The sequence below is a fragment of the Symphalangus syndactylus genome, chromosome 6, assembly GCF_028878055.3.
Source record: "Symphalangus syndactylus isolate Jambi chromosome 6, NHGRI_mSymSyn1-v2.1_pri, whole genome shotgun sequence".
Lineage (NCBI taxonomy): Eukaryota > Metazoa > Chordata > Mammalia > Primates > Hylobatidae > Symphalangus > Symphalangus syndactylus.
In genome coordinates this window covers 9929983-9954990 of record NC_072428.2, presented here as the reverse complement: position 1 = coordinate 9954990, position 25008 = coordinate 9929983, and the positions used below count along the sequence as shown (strand labels likewise).

Sequence of the window (25008 nt, the reverse complement as noted above, 5' to 3'; positions counted from 1 at the left end):
CTTAAACTCCTGGCCCCAAGTGAACCTCCTAACTCAGCCTTCCAAAGTGCTGGGATTACAGGCATGAGCCACTGCCCCCAACTGAAAAGCCCAATTCTTAATCTGATAACAGGTCAGAAATCTCTATTTGTCTTCATTAGAAAGGGAGTCAGATAAAATAACTACACAACACACTTGAAGGCTAAAATTAGTCAACATGAAGTGCCACACTTGGGGAATGACTTTCCTTATTCAGGTCACTTTCTTGCTTGTTTTGGCATGCCAAGTCAAATTCTGCAGTTTCCATTTCTGTTTAAACCAGGAATCCAAACTCAATTGAGATACTCTAGTTCAGGGGTCCCTAACCCCTGGGCTGTGGACCAGTACAGTGGCCTGTTAGGAACCAGGCGCAGAGCAGGAGATGAACAGCTGCCAAGCAAGAATTACCACCTGAGCTCTGCCTCCTGCCAGATCAGCAGGGCATTAAGGTTCTCATCTGAGTGCAAACCCTACTGTGAACTGCACATGTGAGGGATCTAGAGTGCACGCTCCTTATGAGGTGGAACTGTTTAATCTCAAAACGACCCCCTATCCCCCCAACACACAATTCTTCCATGGAAAAATTGTCTTCTATGAAACTGGTCCCTGGTGCCAAAAAGGTTGGGGACTGCTGCTCTAGTTAACAAAGCTAAAACGAAGTCTTACCTTAAGGCTTTCCTCAGTGTCTCTATACAGGCCACTATGATCTTGGGATTCTTATTGTCCAAGCCTTTCAGGAGCTCTTCTTGCACAGCCTCTCCTTTCTCAATCTCTATGTACATAAGACAGATCTCTATGCCCAGCTCCTTGGCTTTGGCTTTAGGTTGGTTGAACACTTTACTGACAACACCTGACACAACTTCTCCTGTGGTTCTATAACATATTATAAAGAACAAAAACCCCACTTAAGTAGTAAGAATTGGAAAAAGGTCATGGAAAGGGGGTGTACAAGTACTTTTACAAATGCTAGAAATACAGTAAATGAGTCTTTAATTTTTAAATTTGTGTTCAAGAATATTTTAAAAACTTAGGTTAACCATAAAATTTTACGACATGTCATAGCAGGCACAGTAATAGTTTATAAATGTAGAAAATTAAAAAAAAAAAGTAAAGATCCCTTGAAATCCCACCACCCAGAGAAAACTACTTTCAACTTTTTGATATCCCTCCTTCCAGACCTTTCTCTAAGTGTGTGTGTATATGGACATACAAATATACTTTACAAAAGTAGGGTTACAGAATGCTTGCTTTTAAATTTTTTTTTTTTTTTTTTTTAAAAGAGACAGGGTTGGTCGGGTGCAGTGGCTCATGCCTGTAATCCCAGCGCTTTGCGAGGCTGAGGCAGGTGGATCACCTGAGGTCAGGAGTTCAAGACCAGCCTGACCAAAATGGAGAAACCTCGTCTCTACTAAAAATACAAAATTACCCAGGCGTGGTGGCGCATGCCTGTAATCCCAGCTACTCAGGAGGCTGAGGCAGGAGAATCACTTGAACCTGGGAGGTGGAGGTTGTGGTGAGCCAAGATCGCACCATTGCACTCCAGCCAGGGCAACAAGTGCGAAACTCTGTATCAAAAAAAAAAAAAAAGAGACAGGGTCTTGTGCTGTGACCCAGTTGGAGTGCAGTGGTAGGATTATAGCTCACTGTGACCTCAAACTCCTGGGTTCAAGCGATCTTCCTGCCTCAGCCTCCTGAACATGCCACTGCATCTGGGCAAAAAAATTTTTTAAGTCATTTTAAACACTTTTTAGGAAAAGAGAATTTCTTCACAGAGGGAATGGATATGTACCTTTAATAACAAAAGACTAATCTTGACTCCTTGATAAGACTTTACAGTAACTTTACTGCTTTGAATCTCTTCTAAATGAAATGAAACCTACACTACTGGGAATTAGAAGAACTGAGTGGGTTGAGATTACAGGCAGCATTTATCAAAAAACAGCTTCTGGTATCAGAAGAGAAATTAAAAAATGATAGTTTTACTAATGGTAAAGGAAACCCAGTGATGCCAGTTAACCAAATTGTCAAATTAATGATGATCTTTATTGGTATAATCTTTGAAGTAAGTCAAGTATATATTTCTTGTGCAATTAAGTCAAGCGTTTCAACTATTTGTTTTGTATGGAGGGTTCCTTTCAATGACACAGAGACGAGAGTTAGGAAAATCAGGTCTATGAGGTATGGGATAGTAGGATGACTAGAAATCTGTCATTCACAGATCAAGTTAAGCAGTCCAGGAGTCACTGAGGTTGTTTAGTAAGCATTACTTCCCCCAAGAAATAAAAATGCCTAATGAACAAAGGGAGAAAGACGTGATTCTAACATCACCTATCTAACAACCCTTGTAAAAAATTTAGTTTTCTGCAATGCCCAAATGTCTTCAGTGAAATTCTGATAATTCCTTTACTGACAATCTCTCAGTTTCTTTTTGAAGTTACTAAAGACTCTTCCTTTTAGTTTAGAATAATTCCCACACAAAAAGCTTAAAAGGAAAACCACTTGGTCATCAAACCTTAAGGTAAACCCTCAAAATATTATTTCTAATTTACTCCTCTACAGATCTCACGTACCATTTAGATTTCTGAGAAAAAAGACTGAATGAAAAACAAATATCAAGAAACTACGAAAGTAAGAAAATTCATCTATTCTAAAACTGCTAATAACTAAGGACAGTGATCTACAAACATACATAATCTATGTAACACCAAACAGGGGTTTTTATCAGTAAAGTTGGAAAGAAAGTACTTACTTTCCTGCTACATGGGCATTTTCAACATAAACAAGTGCAGCTTCTAATCCTTTCAATTGAACCACTGCATTGGAATCAGTGACAAATTTTTTGATCAATCCTAAAAATTTGGACCATTCTGGGCTCTTTTCATCCTTTATTTTCTGGAAGATCTTCAGGGCCTCTTCATATCCACTTAACCTTGCTTTCCACAGCTAAAAGACAAGTAGTATTTTGAAACAAAACATAATTTAATGATATTATCATCTACTGTTAATTTGGAGGGGAGGGTGTGAGAGTAGAAATGAATACCCTATGTCAGGTAATGTAAACAAAGGACCCCATGACTGGAAACGAAAAAAGAGTTTAAGAAATTGGCAGTTTTCAAAAAAGATTAGCTAATAAACTTCTTACAAGTGTTTAGTGTTTATGATACTCTGCCATTCATAATAGGCCATTATAAATGAATCTCACATTGTATCTAAGAATTATTACTTCTTTATAATATTGTATTAAAGATGTGATAAACATGAGAAATCACCCTGATGAAACTGCCCCATCTCCAAAGTATATGCTGTTTTTTGGTTCTATTTTTGTATAATCATTAGGTAGCTTTATATTACACTGTGTATTAATTTCAGCTGGTAGATTTCGGACATTTTTACTGAGGTATTCTTTTTTCATTAATTTATTCAACAGGTGTTTAATAAATAAAAATCAATTCAGCTCTGGCCCTTGTGGAGCTTACACTCCAGCAGGAGGGGACATTAAGCTATAATACAAATAAATTTAAAATTAACAAAGCATTAAGTACTACTAAGGAGAAGCAACTTGGTGCTATGAAAGTATATATCATAAAAGGCTTTGTCTTAGTGTTAAGAAAAATTTTCCTGAGAAATGGTAATTGAGCTGAGCCCTGAAAGATAAATAGGAACTAATCAGTAAAGAGTGGCAAAAGGAGAGAAAGAACATTCCAGAAGGAACAGTATACTCCAAGGCCCTATGGCAGCAGGGAATATGGTATTTCCCACTCCTATAAAGAAAGAGAAGGGGAGCATGGTACAAAATAAGCTGGAGAGGATTGGAAAAGTCCCAATCATGCAGGACTATGAAGGCCAAATAAAAGATTCCACTCATTATTCTAAGGGCAATGGGAAAGCAATGAAATGATTTGGGGGCAGTTAAATAAGTTAGTTTGTGGGATGATCGAATTTGCATTTACTGTGTTAAGCATTAGTAAAGAATTAGATGTTTGTCCTCAACACTATTAGATCAAAGAGACAGAAGAATCAACATATGATTGAAAAACAGAAATAATTTACATGTTGTTTAAATGAAAATGTAATCTGAGGGCAGGTGCTATGCTCACAGAAAAAACTGTTCCTTCTAAGGAAGGAATGCTGCCTAACCCACTATAAGATGCATTCATTAGGAAGAAGGCATTACCTATTCTGCAACATTAGAGTGAAATATAACATAATTAACATCACAGTTGAATATTTACTAACCAATTTAAACCAGATTTATTTTTTTATTTTTTAAAATTGGGCAACATCTCATTCTATAAAGTAGAATGAGTGTTCCCTAAACAGATTTAACATCTCTATGCTTTAAGTTTCAAAAACACACAATAAATGCTCAAAAAATGGGAAAAAAAAGTACCAAATCACACGAGATTGAAAAACTCTTAGCACGTATTAACCGATCAAAAATTGGAAAGTCTAAGATTTATCTATATTGTCTGCCCCTTTCAGTGAGAAAATACAATATCTACCAAAAAAAGCATTATAAATAGTTAACGATTCTAAATAAGTTCCAAAATTCTCCCCCAAATTTTTGTTGCAATTTAATGTACTACATACCAACAATTTCTATGCGAATTAGAATAAAAACCAACTAGCTCACTTTTAATCTGGCCTTATTTGAAGAGTTACATGTTGATTTTTGATACAGTATTCAGCCTTGGCTAATTTAGTATACAGGATGAAGGAGTGGTTCTGTGGAGGATATAGGGACCATGGCTCCAAATTTCTACCCTGCATAGGTAGAACTGTATGTATACAACTGTGTAAGTTAGTATATTTTATTCAGTATTTTTAGTAATCAACAACCATAAATCTTGAATACTCAGATTCAAAACAAACTTTAAAAGAACTGTCAAGAACATAACGTGGTAAACCTGAGGACTTGGAGTAGGATAAATTTACAAGAAGAAATGAAATTCTAAAATCTACCAGATGGTAGATGTTTGTAGTTTTTAAAATGATTAAAAATGAAACTAGAGGTATAGTTGTGGAAAAAATAAGATAATCTGAAAGGATGCCCGCCAAATAATGACATGATGTGATAAATTGTATCTTATTAGCATAAACTAGAAAATAAAGATTGGTAGATTCTGAGGGTAAATATTGGAATGCAGATCATATAGATCAGAGAACCTAAAAAATGCTGGATTTCTAAGGCCAAATTCAGAACACATCTCCAAAGAAGAGCCTCTATATAATAAAATATTAGTAAGTACTTAGGTACCAGAAGTATATTGTACTGTATATAGAAAGAGATGAAAAAACTAGCCAGTTACTTTTTATAGATACCACTTACTTTTCACTTCACTAATATCTTTTCTTTGAATTCTTTCCAGAGACTCAAAAAAATTTTTAGTTGAGCTAGAGAAACCTATTTTCAATGAGAAAAAATAACATATCTAACAAGGCATCAGTATTTTTGAAACTGCCAATGTTTTCACACACTTCTAAGTAAGATGATAGTATAACTGCTGACAAAACAAGCCAATGACACTGAAAATCGAATTCCAGAAGAATCTTACCTTGTGTTCACATTTCTGATCAACTGGCAGTTTCAACCACTCACTGTCATCTCCCATTGTGCTTCCAGGTTTTCCTTAGAATTCAGAGTATTTCCTGGTCAGATAAAGGTAGAAAACTGCTTAGCAATCAGGCAGTCTCTTAAGGCAAAAATAACTTTTTTGAGATTATTATTTTATCATTCATGCAATAACAAGAGTAAAAATCCCATTCTTTGGTCAGATCCCCACTTAATTCAATCAACAGGACTTTTTTTTTTTTTTTTTTTTTTGAGACAGAGTCTCGCTCTGTCACCCAGGCTGGAGTGCAGTGGTGCGATCTCGGCTCACTGCAAGCTCCGCCTCCTGGGCTGACGCCATTCTCCTGCCTCAGCCTCCCGAGTAGCTGGGACTACAGGCACCTGCCACCACGCCCGGCTAATTTTTTTGTATTTTTAGTAGAGACAGGGCTTCACCGTGTTAGCCAGAATGGTCTCAATCCTGACCTTGTGATCCACCCGCCTCAGCCTCCCAAAGTGTTGGGATTACAGGCGTGAGCCACGGCGCACGGCCAATAGAATTTTTTTTTTTTTAAGTCACTCAAAAGACAGGACACGGTGGTGGCTCACACCTGTAATCCCAGCACTTTGGGAGGCTGAGGCGGGGAGATCACCTGAGAGCAGGAGTTCAAGACCAGTCTGGTCAACACGGTGAAATCCCGTCTCAACTGAAAATACAAAAATTAGCTGGGTGTGGTGGTGCAGGCCTGTAGTCCCAGCTACTCGCGAGTCTGAGACAGGAGAATCGCTTGAACCGGGGAGGAGGAGGTTGCAGTGAGCCAAGATTGTCCCACTGCATTCCAGCCTGGGCGACAGAGTGAGACTCCATCTCAAAAAAATAGTCACTCAAAAAATATAAATATATATTCCAGTCTGGGCAACATGGTGAAACCCCGTCTATACTAAAAATACAAAAATTAGCCAGGCGTAGTGGTGTGTGCCTGTAGTCCCAGCTACTCGGGAAGCTGAGGTGGGAGGACTGCTTGAGCCCAAGAGACAGAAGTTGCAGTGAGCTGTGATCATGCCACTACACTCCGGCATGGGCAACAGAGCAAGACTCTGTCTCAAAAAAAACAAAAATTTGTTTTCTAAAAAATGATGCTTTTATATTTTCCCAAATGAGAACTTCTTAGATACAAAACAAAGCTAGAATAAAACTGAATTGCTGAGCTAACTGGCCTTTTAAAAGGCCAAGAAAAAAGTTTTGGAAAAGGTCATACTTTCACCTAGAATTACTTATAGAAAATAATCAATATGGGGGTCGGGTGCGGTGGCTGACGCCTGTAATCCCAGCACTCTGAGAGGCCGAGGCGGGCGGATCGCGAGGTCAGGATCGAGACCATCCTGGTAAACACGGTGAAATCCCATCTCTACCAAAAACACAAAAAATTAGCCGGGCGTGGTGGCCGGCGCCTGTAGTCCCAGCCACTCTAGAGGCTGAGGCAGGAGAATAGCGTGAACCCGGGAGGTGGAGCTTGCAGTCAGCCGAGATCGCACTGCACTCCAGCCTGGGCCACAGATTCCGTCTCAAAAAAAAAAAAAAAAAGAAAGAAAATAATCAATATGTAAAAACGTTAATGCTGCCAAGCTCCCTAATTCTAGCAAACATGACTAGTCAATGTTTATATAAACCAGTACAAAATTAAATCCCTGAATGAACCTTTATACATATTCTTTATGTAAACCATGTTTTTTGTTTTTTTTTTCTTTTTTTAAAATTTTATTATTAAAGTTTTAGGGTACATGTGCACAATGTGCAGGTCTGTTACATATGTATACATGTGCCATGTTGGTGTACTGTACCCATTAACTCATCATTTAGCATTAGGTATATCTCCTAATGCTATCCCTCCCCCCTCCCCCCACCCCACAACAGTCCCCGAGGTGTGATGTTCCCCTTCCTGTGTCCATGTGTTCTCATTGTTCAATTCCCACCTATGAGTGAGAACATGCAGTGTTTGCTTTTTTGTCCTTGCGATAGTTTGCTGAGAATGATGATAAACCATGTTTTTAAGTGAGGCTTAAAGTCAACATCCTTTTAATAACTTTCTGCTACCTATCTTCTTTTTTTTGAGACAGCGTCTCGCTCTGTCGTCCAGGCTGGAATGGAGTGAACACGATCTTGGCTCGCTGTAACCTCCGCCTCCTGGGCTCAAGCGATCCTTCCACCTCTGCCTCCTGAGTAGCTAGGAGTTGCTGGGACTGCAGGTGTGCACCACCATGCTGGGCTAATTTTGAAATTTTTTGTAGAGACAAGGTCTCTTTATATTGCCCAGACTGGTCTTGAACTCCTGGGCTCAAGTGATCCCACTGATCGTGAGCCACCGCACACCCACCCCTATGCTATCTATCTAGACAACACCTTTTTCTTACTATAAAAGTAATGTGTGTAAACTGCAGAAAATTTAGTAACTACAGAAAAAAATGCAAGTATTAAAACACAATTTCACCACCACCTAATAACCATGATGAACACTAAAGTACATATCCACTTGACTCCTTCCAGTTTTTTTTCAATACACATGTAGTATATAAATCATATGAAAAAGACAGGCATAATCCCCTTATAACATTTTTGTTATATGATCAAAAACATTTTCCCAGATTTGAGAATATGATGTTTAAAGTCTACATAGCACTCCATTTTACAAATGTACCATAGTTACCAACCCTACCACTGGACATTTAAATTGTTTCCAATTTTTCTTTTTCATTTTTGAGACAGGGTCTCACTCTGTCATTTAGGCTGGAGTGCAGTGGTGTGATCACAGCTCACTGCAACCTTGACGTCCTGGGCTCAAGTGATCCTCCCAACCTCCGCCTCCTGGGTTCAAGTGATTCTTCTGCCTTAGCCTCCCAAGGAGCTGGGACTACAGGCGCATGTCACCATGCCCAACTGATTTTTTAGTTTTTTGTAGAGATGGGGTCTCACTATGTTGCCCAGGCTGGCCCATTTTTCAATATTATTAATAACATAGAAGAGGTCCTCCTTAATTCTCCATCCCTAGTTCTGGCATGACATAAAATATGTTTTCAATAAATATTTGTTTATTGAATGTATACTCTGTTAATATCTATTCTGAATCAGGCACTGTGCAAAGTACTTTTTAAACATGCTAATTCACTTCGTACTGACATCAACTACATGAAGGAAAGATATTCTCATTTTACACACTAGCTTCACAAAGATTAAGTAAACTGCCAAAACAACAAAACTGGTAAGCAATGAAATTAAACTATTCAAAGTCTATGCTTCTTCCTTTACATTTTGTTCCCTCCCAAGGCAAAGAAGAAAATGTCGCAGAGAAAGATGGAATTGTAAAAGTTTATTAGGATATGTGGAACTTTCATTAAGATTTTTCTTCTAAATCCCTAGGATTGCCATGAAACAGCAGCAGTGTAATTTAAAGGAGTCAAGAGAATCTGCCAGAACTCAAATACAGCAATGATGGGAGACAGAATAGTTCAACAGTCTGGAAAACAGTATGGCATTATCAGATACACATGCCCTACCACCCAGCAACTCCATTCCTAGGTGTATAGCCTAGAAACTGATGCAAATCACACCAGAAGACCTATATAGGGATAGTCACAGCAATGTTGTTCATAATAGTCAAAAGCTGGAAACAGTTCACATGTTCATCAAACTGTGCTTTTCGAACTCAGGACCAGTCTTCCCCCTACCACCCCCACCAACTGAATACTAGTATGTCTGTAAAATACAATAAAATTATTTGTTTTTTTGTTTGTTTGTTTGTTTTTTTTGAGACGGAGTCTCGCTCTGTCGCCCAGGCTGGAGTGCAGTGGTGCAATCTCGGCTCACTGCAAGCTCCGCCTCCCAGGTTCACGCCATTCTCCTGCCTCAGCCTCTCCGTTTTTTTTTTTTTGTTTTTTTTGTTTTTTTTTTTTGAGACGGAGTCTCGCTCTGTCGCCCAGGCTGGAGTGCAGTGGTGTGATCTTGGCTCACTGCAAGCTCCGCCTCCCGGGTTCCTGCCATTCTCCTGCCTCAGCCTCCCGAGTAGCTGGGACTACAGGCCCCCGCCAGCACGCCCGGCTAATTTTTTGTATTTTTTAGTAGAGACGGGGTTTCACCGCGTTAGCCAGGATGGTCTCGATCTCCTGACCTTGTGATCCGCCTGCCTCGGCCTCCCAAAGTGCTGGGATTACAGGCGTGAGCCACCGCCCCCGGCCCAAAAATTATTGTATCTGTGTATTTTTTAAGTTGAATGCCAAATGGTCCAGCTGCTGTGAATGCAAAATCGTCTAGCTGCTGTGTAAAACCATTTGGAAGTTTCTCAAAAAGTTAAAAGTATCATACAAGGATGAGCAGACTGATCTGGATTTTATAAACAGATATAAGAAACCAAGCTTTTACTACACAGTAGAGTTTGATGCCTAAAGAGCAAATAAAATTGCCAACAAAGAGAAGCATTAATAAGATTAATTTGAACTATACATAATGCTTGCTGTGGTTTATCTGATCTAGTCCCTAGTAAAGACACATATTCAGAAATTTCAATTATTCAGAGCTCTCAGATTTTATCCCAGTCTAAAACAGAGGCAAAGACAAGGAGGCCAGCTAAAATATGTTTTACAAAAATATTATAATCATATACCACTGATCTAAAAATGTCTTCCTAAGAGCTCAAATACCATATAGTCCATGCTATTGCTGAAAAGGTTTAGGTGTAATTGTTTATTTTTAGACTAGAGATTAAGAAATGTTTTCAAGGTTATACATGAAGGCAGAACTTAGAATAAATTCCAAATTGTCTGACTTTTCAGTTTAGTGTTCAAATAACAAATTTCCTATTAAATATGCACTATATCCCATCATAAAAGAGACCCCAAAATCTGTGCATTTTCTCATTAACCAACCAGTTAAAAGGGACAGAGAGATTAAGTCATGAGTAACACTAGAGCTGGGCCTAGAACCTATGTCTCCTACTTCTCAGTCTATCTCTCTTCCCTACAACCCATGGGCCCAAGGATGGTGTCTTTTTAGTTTAAATTCCTGTATTTTGATAGTCTATAAGAGTAATTGTAGAGCTACTGTACAGATTATTTTCTCTTCTACTTAGAGAAAAACCACTGGCAGTACGACTATTTTATGGCAAATTCCCAAGCTCTTGACCTACAAAAGCTCTTCACTATCATAATACAAGAGATTTGAATTTGATTACCATTCCTGGACTCTCACCTCTCGCTAAGGAGATGCTATTGCAGAAGCACAGAATGATTCTAACAGAAGTTTGAGAAAAACTTCTGCTCCATCAAAAAGCAACCCATTTGAATGACCACTGTGTGTGACGATAGGCTCATTAAAAAAAAAGAATTTTTTTTTTAAAAAAGCAATGCATACACATGCCCAGAAATCTACTCAAACCATGTCTAGGAAGGATAACTGGATTAAAGAAACACAACAACTATGTAACTGTCATAGAAAACTTAAGATTTTTATTACTTAACCAAAATCTGACAAAATCCCATCTCTGAGTAGCAGGTGACAAAAATGACAAGACTTTCCCTCAAATTAAAAAAAAACCTCACTGTCTCCAGGTATTTGCCATTAACAAGGACAAGTGTTATCCTCTTGCTGGAGTATTCTGCATTACCAGGCGGCCAGAAATCTGAACTGTTTTCTAGCAGATTATCTCAAACTTTGGTGTGTTTGCTTTCCTGATATTGGGACAGCGGCGTCCCACAAATTCCTTCAGAGACGGAGAGGGGTAAAGAGCTGTCTCTTTCACATTGTGCTCTTCTTATCGGGAGGAGAGAAGGTTAACTGGACTTAAGAGATGATCACTGTCAATATATCCAAAAGGGGTATGGGATACCATCAACACAGGCCTCTGGAGAGACAGAAAGCTAAACCTAGCTGTGAATTAGGACAACTTGGAGTTACTGCTCGACTGTACCAAGGTAGCTGAAAACCTAATGCTTACTCATCCCAAAGCTACCAAGGTCTTCAAATACCAGGGTAAGGATCCAAGGCCCAGACAGAGAGATTCAGCTCCACCCATTCAGCTCAAATGGGTTATACTCTGGTAAAAGCAACCCTCTCCTCACCCCAAGTAAGAACCAGGCGGGAGCAAAGCCAGGTCATGGGCACTGCTCACCCACTGCATACCCAAACAAGCACCCTATGGCTGCTGTCACCACCCAGAAGTAGAGCAGATACCCTGGCTTTAGCTCACTGCAGCCGGCATTGTTTACGCTCTTTCGCCGCCTTAGCCTCTGATAGGCCAGGAAAGTCCCCAGTACTGTCCACCAGGACTTGCAGCACGGTCGCGGGATGCTTGCCCCTTGCCCGTGGTTTGACACTTACGCTCCCCGGGCAGGGAGAGGTCAGGGAACCTAAGGTCCGAGCAGGATCAGCAAGGATACCCGGCAGGCGGCGGCGGCGGCAGCAGCATTGGTGCTGCGGCCCGCTGGGAAACGCCTCCTCCGAGGGCGGGGCCGGGAGCGCCACTGTCAGAGTACCCGCCCCACCCTCAGTTCCCCTCTCCGCACACACTGAAAGCTTAAAGGGGCCGCAGTGTATCTTCACCCAGAGGTTCGCAAGCCTCAGGCGCTGCTTCCAGGTCATAGGCTTTCCCAGGCAAGAAGCAAATGATGGACCAACTAGGAAGACTCCTGCAGTTGGGTGGACCCCTTTTTTTGGTAGCATTACACGTAATATTCCAGAAACAAAGGAGATGACCAGTTTCCACTATCACAATCCTAATTCCTCCTCCAAGGGTGAAAAAAATAACTGCAGGTAACAGCCAAAGCATCAAGGTGGATACACAGCCCCTCATTATATGTAAGCTGCTTACTTCATTAACCTCCTTTGGACTCGAGCAGTTCTTCAAATGGCAACTCAAAGGCCTGGAAAAGATCCTACAATGCTCCACCTCACCTTTTCACGGAATTCGTTCTTTACAAAACCGGAGGAATCCTGGACAATGATACAAGATGGGCAGGAAGGTAAGAGAAGGCGAAATAGAAAAATACCAGCCTGGGCAACAAAGTGAGACCCCATCTCTACAAAAAATAAAAAATTAGCTGGGCATGGTGGTACAAGACTGTAGTCCCAGCTACTCCGGAGGCTGAGGTGGGAGGATCCCGAGCCCGGGACTAGGCTGCAGTGAGCCAGATTGCACCACAGCACTCCACCCTGAACAACCGACCAAAACCCTACCTCTATCAAAGAAAAAAAGAAAAATAACCTTCCCTGCCTTGTGTGTAAAATGTGATCTTTCAAAAATTGACCTAAAAGTCCATGTAATTGTAATGTGCAGTCATCTGATTTAGTACGAAGACTTCTTAAGAAAATTGTAGTAGAAACGGCATTAATATTTCAAGGAGTTAAGTCCTAGTCTCTGAGATCTCCAAAGGTTAGCAACTAGTTTTAATTTTCTTTTTGTAGGAGGAGTTTGTCCTGAATCCTAGTTTACAAGGTTTGACTGCATTTTGTGTCTCGCATCATACCAACAGGAAAGATACGTGCTTTTTAAGTCCGTATTACTCCACCTAATTTAGATGAATCAACACATCTCCTTAAAGCCTTAGGCCATCATCAGATCAGTACAGGAATCAATGTAGTAAGCTTAAAGACCATTTGTAAGTAACCCAATTTCTCCTATCCACAACAGGAGTAAAGCAGAAATTTAAGAATCCAAAGAACAGTTATGAAGATTGCTCCACCAGGGAGCAGACTCAGGTTACTCTTATTCTGAAGGTTTTAGAGAATCCTAAGCTAAAGTTGCCAAGTATTGTTTCCTTACTTGGGTGGGGGTGGGGTAGATAAATAAATAAAGTTGCCAAGTAAAAAACGGATTCAGATTAAAATAGTCTGATTTTTGAACTGCCAAGACAATCTCATTCTACAATGCATTTAACTGTAAAGAATACCTCTGAATTAGGTAATTAAGACCTTCGTTCATTATATTCCCATCAAGCTTAACACTGTTCTGAGAGTAATGGTTTGCAGATCAGCCTTTCTCATCAGATTGTGAGTGCCTCAAGGGCAAGGGCTAGAATGTATCTTAATTATCTTCTTCTCCCAATGTGTGATACAAAATAAGTACCCAACAAATATTTATCACAAGAGGTATGACCAACATTTTCTGTTACATAGCATTCCAGTGACATAGGATTTCAGTTAACTGCAATAAACATAGTACAATGAGTGTATGTGTGTATGCACACACAAATGGATAATACCCTGTGCTGTGCTTATGAGCAAATCAAACATTTTAAAAATTAGAGAAAAAAATCTACTAACAGTCACAAAAAAAGCCAAATACTGTATGATCCCACTTTTATGAGGTATGCGGTCAAATTCATAAATTCATAGAACCAGAAAGTAGAATGGTAGTAACCAAAGATGGGGTGGGGGCGTGGCTCGGGAGGGGGATAAGAGAAATATTTAGATACAGAGTTTCAGATTAGCAAGATGAGAAAGTTCTGGAGATCTGTTTCATAACAATGTTAATATATTTAACACTATCGAACTGTACACTTAAAAATGGTTAAGATGGTAAATTTTATACTATTGTTTTTTACCATACACAAAAAATAAGACATTCGTCTATACAAAAGTTGCTTTGCAAATATTTAAAGAAAACAAAAGATGATATGGAAGACAGAAGTAAATATATAAATACAGTTGACCCTTGAACAACATGGATTTGAACTGCACGGGTTGACTTGCATGTGAATTTTCTTCTGCCCCTGTCACTCTTAAGACAGCAAGACCAACCCCTCCTCTTCCACTGCCTGTTCAACATGAGGATGATGACAAGGATGAAGACCTTTATGATGATCCACTTCCATTTAATGAATAATAAATATATTTTCTATTTACTGAGTAATAAAGTGAGACCCTGTCTCTAAAAATAAATATAAAAAATTATCTGGGCATGGTGGCACATGCCTGTTAGTTCCAGCTACTCGGAAGGCTAAGGTAGAAGGACTGCCTGAGCCCAGAAAGAGTGAGCCAAGAGGTCCGGGACCACAGCACTCCACCCTGAATGATGGAGCGAGAAAAAATATTTTTCCTCCTTCTGATTTTCTTAACATTTTCTTTTCTCTAGCTTACTTTACTTAAGAATACAATATATAATACATATAACATACAAAATATGTGTTAATTGTTTATGTTATCAATAAGGCTTCTGGTCAACAGTAGGCTATTAGTAAAGTTTTGGGGGAGTCTAAAGTTATATGTGAAGTTCCCACTGCACAGGGGGATCCCTAACATTGGCATTGCTCAAGGGTCAAATGTGACAATGTGGAAGAAATCCATTAAGTTTTAAGAAGAAATCTGCAAGACAGTATATGAAGTCTAATTCTTTGTGTGTGTGTGTGTGTGTGTGTGTGTGTATCTCACATATACGTTTACATATGCATTTGTGTAGGCTGATAATGACCCCCAAAGAGATCAGGTTGCAATCCCTAGGACTTGTAAATGTTACTTTATTTGGAAAAAGGGTCTTTGCAGATGTGATTAAATTAAGGATCTTGAGATGGGCGGATTACCCTGGATTATCTGGGTGGGTCCTAAAGGCAATCACATATATCATTATGGGCAAGACAGAGGGAGATTTTTTTTTTTTTTTTTGAGACAGAGTCTTGCTCTGTCGCCCGGGCTGGAGTGCAGTGGCGCAATCTCGGCTCACTGCAAGCTCCGCCTCCCGGGTTCACGCCATTCTCCTGCCTCAGCCTCCGAGTAGCTGGGACTACAGGCGCCCGCCACCACGCCCGGCTAATTTTTTGTATTTTTTAGTAGAGACGGGGTTTCACCGTGGTCTCGATCTCCTGACCTCGTGATCCGCCCGCCTCGGCCTCCCAAAGTGCTGGGATTACAAGCGTGAGCCACCGCGCCCGGCCGACAGAGGGAGATTTGACCCAATGGAGAAAGTGATATGAAGAGGGATCAGAGAAAGATTAGAATAGAGTAGGCCGGCCACGGTGGCTCACGCCTGTAATCCCAGAACTTTGGGAAGCCAAGGCGGGCAGATCATGAGGTCAGGAGATCGAAACCATCCTGGCTAACACGGCGAAACCCCGTCTCTACTAAAAATACAAAAAAATTAGCCGGGCGTGGTGGCGGGCGCTTGTAGTCCCAGCTACTTGGAAGGCTGAGGCAAGAGAATGGCATGAACCTGGGAGGCGGAGCTTGCAGTGAGCTGAGATCGCGCCACCGCATTCCAGCCTGGGTGACAGAGCAAGACTCCATCTCAAAAAAAAAAAAAAAAAAAAAGATTAGAATAGAGTAAGATGGCCTAGGAGTGCCAGCAGCCACCAGAAGCTGGAAGAGGCAAGGAACAGATTCTTTCCTAGGGCCTCTGGAGGGAGTGTGGCCCTGCTGACTGACACCTTGATGTAGGTCCATAAGACTCATTTTGGATTTCTGGCCTCCATACTGTGAGAGAATAAATCCTGTTTTTTTAAGCCACCAAGTTTGTGGTCATTTGTTACAGCAGCCATAGAAAACTAGGACAACACTGTACATGTTTGAATGCACATAAACATTTTCTGGAAAGATCTGTAGAAAATTATTAACCATGGGCCGGGGCAGTGGCTAACACGGTGAAACTCCGTGTCTACTAAAAATACAAAAAAATTAGCCGGGCGTGGTGGCGGGTGCCTGTAGTCCCAGCTACTCGGGAGGCTGAGGCAGGAGAATGGTGTGAACCCGAGAGGCGGAGCTTGCAGTGAGCCGAGACTGCATCACTGCACTCCAGGCTGGGCAACAAAGCGAGAATCAGTCTCAAAAAAGAAAAAAATTGTTAACCATGGCTACTTCTAAAAGTGTGTCTAAGGCTTAAGCAAAGAAATTTTTTTGAAAAAACTTTTATTTTTAACTTTAATACCCATCCATGCCTTCTGATTTTTAATAATGAGCTTCAGCATCTTTTATAATAATATTTTTGTATTTTTTATATTATTAAATTTTTTCATTTACTTTTTCTTTATTTAACTCTCACTTAGATGATAAATAATGCTTTTAAAAGCTTTAAAACTTTAAAATTCCCACTTAGAGGCTTGAAGTTGGATCATCTGCCTATACTCATCCCATAGGCTACACTTCACTCTCCACTCTTAACATTTTTTGTGTACATGATATCTCCTTTGAAAGAAGGAACTGAGTCTTATTCATTATCCCAGCATTGAGCATAGTGCTTTGTGCTCTAGTGTAAAATTTCTAAAATGGCACTATTTCATCAAGTCACAGAAGTCTTTTTGTTTTTTGTTTTTTGAGACAGGGTATTGCTCTATTGCCCAGGCTGGAGTATGGTGGTGCAATCACCGCTCACTCTAGTCTCAACCTCCCAGCCTCAAGTGAGCCTCATGCCTCAGCCTCCTGAGTAGCTAGGACTACTGAGGCATGCACCACATCTGTCTAATTTTTTTCTTTTTTTTTTTTTTGGAGACGGAGTCTTGCTCTGTCACCCAGGCTGGAGTGCAGTGGCGCGATCTCAGATCACGCCTCCCGGGTTCACGCCATTCTCCTGCCTCAGCCTCCTGAGTAGCTGGGACTACAGGTGCCCACCACCATGCCCGGCTAATTTTTTGTATTTTTAGTAGAGACGGGGTTTCACGTGTTAGCCAGGATGGTCTCGATCTCCTGACCTCGTGGATCCGCCTGCCTTGGCCTCCCAAAGTTTTGGGATTACAGGCGTGAGCCACTGCGCCCGGCCCACATCTGTCTAATTTTTAAATTTTTTTGTAGAGACAGGGTCTCACTATGTGGCCCAGGCTGGTCTCGAACTCCCAGGCTCAAGCAGTCCTCCTGCCTCAGCCTCCCAAAGAGTTGGTATTACACTGGTGAGCCACCACACCCCGCCAGAAGTCTTAAATATACAATAAATGTATCCTTTTTTTTTTTTTTTTTTTGAGACAGGGTCTTGCTTTGTTACTGAGGCTGGCGTGCAGTAGCAGGAACATGGCTCACTGCAGCCTCAACTTCCTGGGCTCCGGCAAAACTTCTGCCTCAGCATCTCATGTGGCTGGGACCACAAGTGTTTGCCACCATGCCCAACTAACTTTTTTACTTTTTGTAGAGATGGGGTCTCACCACTTGCCCAGGCTGGTTTTGAATTCCTAGACTCAAGTGAACTGCCTGCCTCAGCCTCCCAAAGTGCTGGGATTACAGGCATAAGCCACTGCGCCTGGTCTTATAAAGAAAATTTTGTAGAATGTGTATTTCAAATGTGTTGAGAAAACAAGATATATTTAATAAAATTCTGAAGTAAACCCTTTTCAAAGTGAAAAAAATCAGTAATATTATTTTGAAATTTTCTAAGATTTTTGCCACTGTTTTCCTAGTTACTTTTTTATTATAAGATCCACTAAAAGAGGGTAATTTCATTTTTAGAATCTTTCACTTTGGCAAAGCCATGGCAGTAAAACAGTTGCTTGAAGGAAATCTTACTGTAGAAAGCTCTACTCTAGATTAAATTTAGTGCAAACCTGGAGTCACGTTGAGCTCTGGAGGTAGACAGATTGAGTTGTAAACCTTGTTCTGCCACAAACCAGCTGATCCTCAGTTTTATCAATCATCATAACAATACCATCTTCATGTTGCTCCCTATTTAACACACACTTCTCAAACATATATTATGTGCCAGGCACTATCCTAAGCACTTCACATGTATTTACTCATTTAATCCTTAAAACTTTGAAGTTGATATTATTATCCCTATTTAATAATGAGGCAATTGAGGCAAACAGAGTAACTTGCCTAACATGACTCATCTAATCATTGTTGTAAAGATTAAATGAGATTTTGCCTTTTACATGTTAAGAATTCCCTCTATAGCCAGGTGTAGTGGTATGCGCCTGTAGTCTCAGTTACCCAAGAGGCTGAGGTGGGAGGACTGCTTGAACCCAGGATGTTGAAACTATAGTAAGCCATGATTGAGCCACTGCACTGCAGCCTGGGTGACATAGCAAGAGCTTATCTCAAAAAAAAAAAAAAAAAATTTCCCACAAATATTCACATTATTCTCCTGTCCTGACAATTGTGCTTGTCAGATAGTGTGAGGCTATTCGGTGTTAGATGCTCATCTAGATGCTGCGTACAGGCTGTGCACCACAATAGCCCTGAGGCAAAGTACAATAAGAGAGTGTGACGGAGGAATCTAATCTAGTCTGGGGTAGGGGGGTTCAGGGAAGGTCTCCCTGTGAAAGTGATACTCAGGCTGAAAACTAAATGAAATTAATAGGGATTGGCCAAGCAAAGGCAAAAAGTAGGGACAACAGAGAATGTTTCAGGCATGTGTGTGGATCTCTAAAACATGTAGGCAAGAGTAAAGAACAAAAATATGACCCATGTGGCCAAACAAGAGAAAGGCTGATTGGAAAGGGTCAAATTAAACAAATCCAATGATTTTATGCAAGTAAGTAGTAGTATTAACAGATTTTATGGCAAATACCAAGCACTCAGTAAACCATAGCTATCATTATTATTATTATTATTATTAATTTTTTTTTTTTTTTGAGATGGAGTCTTACTCTGTGGCCCAGGCTGGAGTGCACTGGCGGATCTCAGCTCACTGCAAGCTCTGCGTCCCGGGTTCACGCCATTCTCCTGCCTCAGCCTCCCGAGTAGCTGGGACTACAGGCGCCCACCACCATGCCTGGCTAATTTTTGTATTTTTAGTAAAGATGGGGTTTCACCGTGTTAGCCAGGATGGTCTTGATCTCCTGACCTTGTGATCTGCCCGCCTCGGCCTCCCAAAGTGCTGGGATTACAGGTGTGAGCCACTGCGCCCAGCCAAGTAAGCAGTAGTATTAACAGATTTCATGGCAAATACCAAGCACTCAGTAAACCACAGCTATCGTTACTATATTATTATTATTATTATTTTTTTTTTTTTTTGAAGTGCAGTTTTGCTCTTGTTGCCCAGGCTGGAGTGCAATGGCACAATCTTGGCTCACTCCAACCTCTGCCTCCTGGGTTCAAGTGATTCTCCTGCCTCAGCCTCCTGAGTAGCTGGGATTACAGGCATGTGCCACCACGTCCAGCTAATTTTGATATTATTAGTAGAGATGGTGTTTCACCATGTTGGCCAGGCTGGTCTCGAAAGCCTGACCTCAGGTGATCCACCCGGCTTGGCCTTTTACTGTATCATTATAAGCATCATCCCAGTGTCATTGAGAGATTTTAGGTTGACTTCAGACTTAAACAAACCTGTATTTCAGTCCTTTGATGCAAGAGCGGGCTAAGTTGGCCTGGTGCGGTGGCTTACACTTGTAATCCCAGCACTTTGGGAGGCCGAGGCGGGCAAATCACTTGAGATCAGGAGTTCGAAACCAGCCTGACCAACATAGCGAAACCCTATCTCTACTAAAAATACAAAAATTAGCCAGGCATGGCGGTACATGCCTGCAGTCCCAGCTACTGAGGAGACTGAGGCAGGAGAAATGCTTGAACCAGGGAGGCAGAGGTTGCAGTGAGCTGAGAATGCGCCACCGCACTCCAGCCTGGGCAACAAGAGCAAAACTCCATCTCAAAAAAAAAAAAAAAAAAAAAAAAAAAGAGAAGCCTAAGTTGGGTTACAGCCCTTAGGACCAAGTAAGGCAAGCCCTCTCTGGTCTAAAACAAACTGCTTCTCTGGGTGTACAAGCAATCTATTCCTTTTTATCCTATAGAAAGCAGATTCGCTATTAAAAAATTATATGCTATTTGGTGATATTCGAGGGGACTATCCATAGGTTTGGAGGAATCTCCCATATTAAACATTGCTCAAAATTTGTAGGCAGCCCTCTAAAGCATAAAAATATTTTTATGTACTGGATAGAGATTTTTCTTTTCTTTTTTAGACAGGATCTCACTCTATCGTCCAGGCTGGAATACAGTGGCACAAACATGGCTCATTGCTGCCTCCACCTCCCAGGCCCAAGCAATCCTCCCACCTCTGCCTCCCAAGTAGCTGGGCCACAGGCATGCACCACCACTCCCAGCTAATTTTTTTTTTTTTCCTAGAGATGAGGTCTCTCTATGTTGCTCAGGCTGGCTTTATATTCTACAGCTTTCATTTCTCAACCTTTGTGATCAAGCTAACACTTCTAGTTATCTTGTAGCAGTGCCTTCTTTCTAATTTAGCAACTGATTTAAAGAACCAACCAGGCTGTAATTGTGCATAGAAGAGTGAACAGAATCTGTTTGAGAGAAGTCAATAAAATATCAACTAAAAAAAATAAAAATAAAGTATAAATAAATAATCATCCACCATTATCCTTTAAAATACATATATATATTACCTGGCTGTTTTGGCTGAGAAGGCCTAGAAACACTGACACCCCACCAGCAAGGAGCAGATGGCAGAGCACCCAGATCTTGGTTTCTAAATACCAAGTAAAAGGAACCAGAAATCTTTGGAGAAATGTCTAATTCTAGGGTTAGAGCAAATAAAAGATGAGCCTGGAGCATAATAAAGTACCAGAAAATAAAAAAGTGTTCAAAAAGAAAAAAAAATTAAAAAGATAGGGACATGTCAAAGGGACACAGGAGCCGACCAAAAAGAGCTCCCAACAGTCAAAGCTGGGATTATTTGAGGGAAAAAAATAGATGATAAAATCTCAAAGTACAGAATAAATATACATCAGCCAATACACACTCACACATACACACTAGTCCATAAGATATAAACAGTGGAATAAAGAAATAAATGGGTGAAAAGAGACAAATCTTCCTTATAAATTTCCAAATATATGTAGATACCCCTAACTCCAGGAAGTGGAATTTAATCCCTTCACCCACTTTGGGGGTGGGCTAGACCTGGCTATTCATTTTCAGAATAGCTATAGAAAGGGAAAAATACTAACTTTAATACTTAACCTAGCAAACACTAACTTAACCAAGTGATCAAAGTTAATATCACTAATGATGTCACATGGATATCACAAAACCCCTGATATGATATGGTATTCTATGGTATTCTTTCCAAAAACACGTAATTCTTGACTAATCATGAGAAAAATATCAGACAAAGACAAAGGGAAGGGCAGTCTACAAAACAACTGACTTGTACTCCTCAAAATGGTCAAGGTCATGAAAACAAGGAAAGACTGAGAAATTGCCAAAGACCAGAGAAGGCTAATAGAGATGACCATGAAGTGCAATATGTTACCCTAAATTGGATCCTGAAACAGAATGGGGACATGAATAGAAAAACTGTTGAAACACAAACAGAATCTGGAGTTTGTTTAAACGATGTTAGTAACAGGGTACACTGGGTGAGAGGTATTCAGGAATTCTACACATCATCTTTGCAACTTTTCTGTTGGAATAATCTAAAATTATTCCAAAATAAAGTTAATTTTTAAAAAGTTTCCTCTTAAAAAACATTTATTTTCAAAAAAGGTAATGTCATGAAAACCAATAATTTTAAAAAGTGAGAACACTAGATCGGGCACAGTGGCTCACGCCTATAATCCTAGCATTTCAGGAGGCTGAGATGGGAGGACTGCTTGAGGCCAGGAGTTTGAGACCAGCCTGGTCAACATAGTGAGACCCCATCTCTTTAAAATAATAATAATAAAGTGGGACCACTACATACCTACCAGAAGGGCTAAAATCCAAAAACCCGATACAACTAAGTGCTGTTAAGAACGTGGAGCGAGAGGAACTCTCATTCATTGCTAATAGGAATGTAAAATGGTACAGCCACTCTGGAATAGAGTTTGGCAGTTTCTTACAAAACTATTACTAGTCTTACCATATGATCCAGCAATCTGCTTCTAGGTATTTATCCAACTGAATTAAAAATTTATGTCAGCTGGGCACAGTGGGTTGTAGTGTCAATCCCAGCACTTTTGGGAGGCCAAGGCAGGAGTTCGAGATTTTTATGACAGAAAGAGTGAACTTTAATGTATGCAAAATTTAAAAAGTCATTTAGGAGACTGGGAGATCACAGAAAAGAATGAAGACTATGACAAGGGAATCTATATTACAGATGTGTGAAACAACTTCACCAAAGGGGGTGGGAAAAAGGTTCTGACCTAAGTAGCTTTGGTAATAAGTAGAGTCTGAAAGATTAAGGGCAAAAGGAACTGCACAGAAGTATGTACTCCAGTTGATAAAGTTTTTTTCCATGGAGTATGGGTTAGCAATTCTGATACTGCTATCCACGTATGTATATCCATATATAGTGGAACTGGACAATTAAATAAATGGATGGTGGAAATTAGGTTTTTCACTATTGTGAATGGAAATTCAAAGATCAGCAAGGGGAGGAGGCTAGAATGATCTATGTGATAATGGATCAGAATTGGAGACACCAGTAGGAACTCATGTTTTTCCCCCCGCCCATACTACTTACTGAAAGTGATCTATGGAACTCATGTTTAACTTAATATAGACACAGATGGCTACATAGAGAAATATTTATAGATATATCTATATACATGGGGTTAGCATACATTCATACATTTCTTTGCTCTAACAGTTGAAAGGACCTAAAAGAAATGACACCCCAGCAGCAAAGAGAACACTCAGTACCCAGGTCTTGTTTCTAATAGCATTCTCCAATAAAGGAACCAGGGCGCCTTGGAGAAATGGCTGATTCTAGCACTGGGACAAGAAATATACAAGATGAGCCTGGAACATTTCCAGATAGTAAGGAAGTACTCAAAGACCAATACAAATACACACACACACACACACACACACACACACACATACACACACACACACACGTATGTTAAAGGAATACGGGAAGCTCCCAAAGGACAAAGCTGGAACAACCTGAACAACAAAATAAAGTAATATTGGAATGTAACCTAAAATATAAAATAAATATACTTGAGTCCATACTATTATCAGTAAATACTTGACTAAACTAATAAATGGGAAAGGAGAGACAAGAATTTCAAATAAATTAGGTAGGTACTCCACCCTAACATCAAGGAACTCCCTATTCCTTAAGTGTGGGTTGCAAATAGTGACTTCCCTTCAAAGAATACAGTACAGAAAAGGAGGGGAAAAAAGTAAATTCACTGTAGAAACCTCACAAACACTATTTCAGGTCAATATGAACAGTCAAGGTCAATATTAAGTCATAAATCATGTTGATAGCATGTACCCTTGATATGATGTGATGAAAATGGCACTTTACCTCTGTGGTCTTCCTGCCCAAAACCCGTAACTCCAGTCTAATGAGAAAAACATCCGACAAATTCCAACAGAAGGGCATCTTACAATGTATTTGACTAGTACCTCTCAAAACAGATTAAAATTTTTTTTTAATTAGATCTATAATTTTTCTAGCTTTCTTAGTTGAAGACTTTCTGAACTAGTCTAAAATAATTTTGAGACTAATTGAGACTGTTGAGATACTGCTTAAACCCAAAGACACAGGAACAAGCCTGGTGCAGTGGCTCACACCAGTAATCCCAGCACTTTGGGATGCTGGAACAAGAGGATTGTTTGAGGCCAGGAGTTCAAGACCAGCTCAGGCAACATACTGAGACTGTGTCTCCACAAAAAGAAAAAAATGATGGCCAGACACGGTGGCTCACGCCTGTAATCCTAGCACTTTTGCACTTTGGGAGGCTGAGGCAGGCAGATCACTTGAGTCCAGGAGTTCAAGACCATCCTGGGCAACATAGTGATACCTTGCCTCTTCAAAAAATAAAAAAAAAAACTAGCCGGGTGTGGTGGCACTTGCCCGTAGTCCCAGGCACTAGAGGCTGAGGTGAGAGGATCCCTTGAGCCGGGGAGGCGAAGGTTGCAGTAAGCAGAGATCAGGCCACCACACTCCAGCCTAGGAGACAGAGTGGGATCCCATCTCAAAAAAAAAAAAAAAAAAAAAATTGCTGAGCCACCGTTGTCACAACATTTTTAGAATATAAAAATAAATAAAGACACAGAAACACAGCCAACTGATTAGTCAGATACTGTTTTTATCACTTTGTTGTTCACAGAAGATGATGCCAGTTTTGGCCAATTTTGTTCAACAAATATTTTTGATCACCTAGTTTGTTGCTGGCATTGTTGAGCCACTGAGGTAACCTCAAAGGAAAAAAAAATCTATGCTCTGCTTTCATTTTTATGAGAAAATCTAACAATATATAGATAAACAATAAACAATTACATAACAATATATGCTATGAAGTAAATAAGGAAAAGTGAAGTAAAAGTGACCAAGAGGGCTCAGAAAAGTGTCTCTTTAAGGAGATGACATTTAAGTTGAAGCCTGAGAATGCCAGTAATACAGGCTGGGGGTAGAGTGAAGTGGGAAGTTCCAGAACAGAATGCAAAGACCGAAAAGAATAAGCGTAATGTGTTGGAGTTATACACATCAAGTAGGTAGAGTAACTGGCCTGATAGAAATGCGCTAAGTAATGTATTCTAAACTCCAGAGGCAAGAATAGGAAAATCATTTAAAAACCTTAAAACTCTC

The 25008-nt window shown here is 40.2% G+C and overlaps 1 protein-coding gene across 2 annotated transcripts in view; it reads right to left on the bottom strand.

Moving 5' to 3' along the window:
- CKAP5 (cytoskeleton associated protein 5) overlaps nucleotides 1-25008 on the bottom strand; it is a 107815-nt gene that overhangs the window by 76445 nt on the left and 6362 nt on the right. For both annotated transcript variants that reach the window (XM_055281683.2, XM_063640826.1), the window contains exons 2-4: nucleotides 5574-5667; nucleotides 2768-2961; nucleotides 685-891 (exon numbers count right to left, since the gene is read on the bottom strand). In XM_055281683.2, the coding sequence (XP_055137658.1) occupies nucleotides 685-891; nucleotides 2768-2961; nucleotides 5574-5630 (458 nt within the window). In that variant the 5' untranslated portion in view covers nucleotides 5631-5667. The remainder of the gene's footprint in view (nucleotides 1-684; nucleotides 892-2767; nucleotides 2962-5573; nucleotides 5668-25008) is intronic.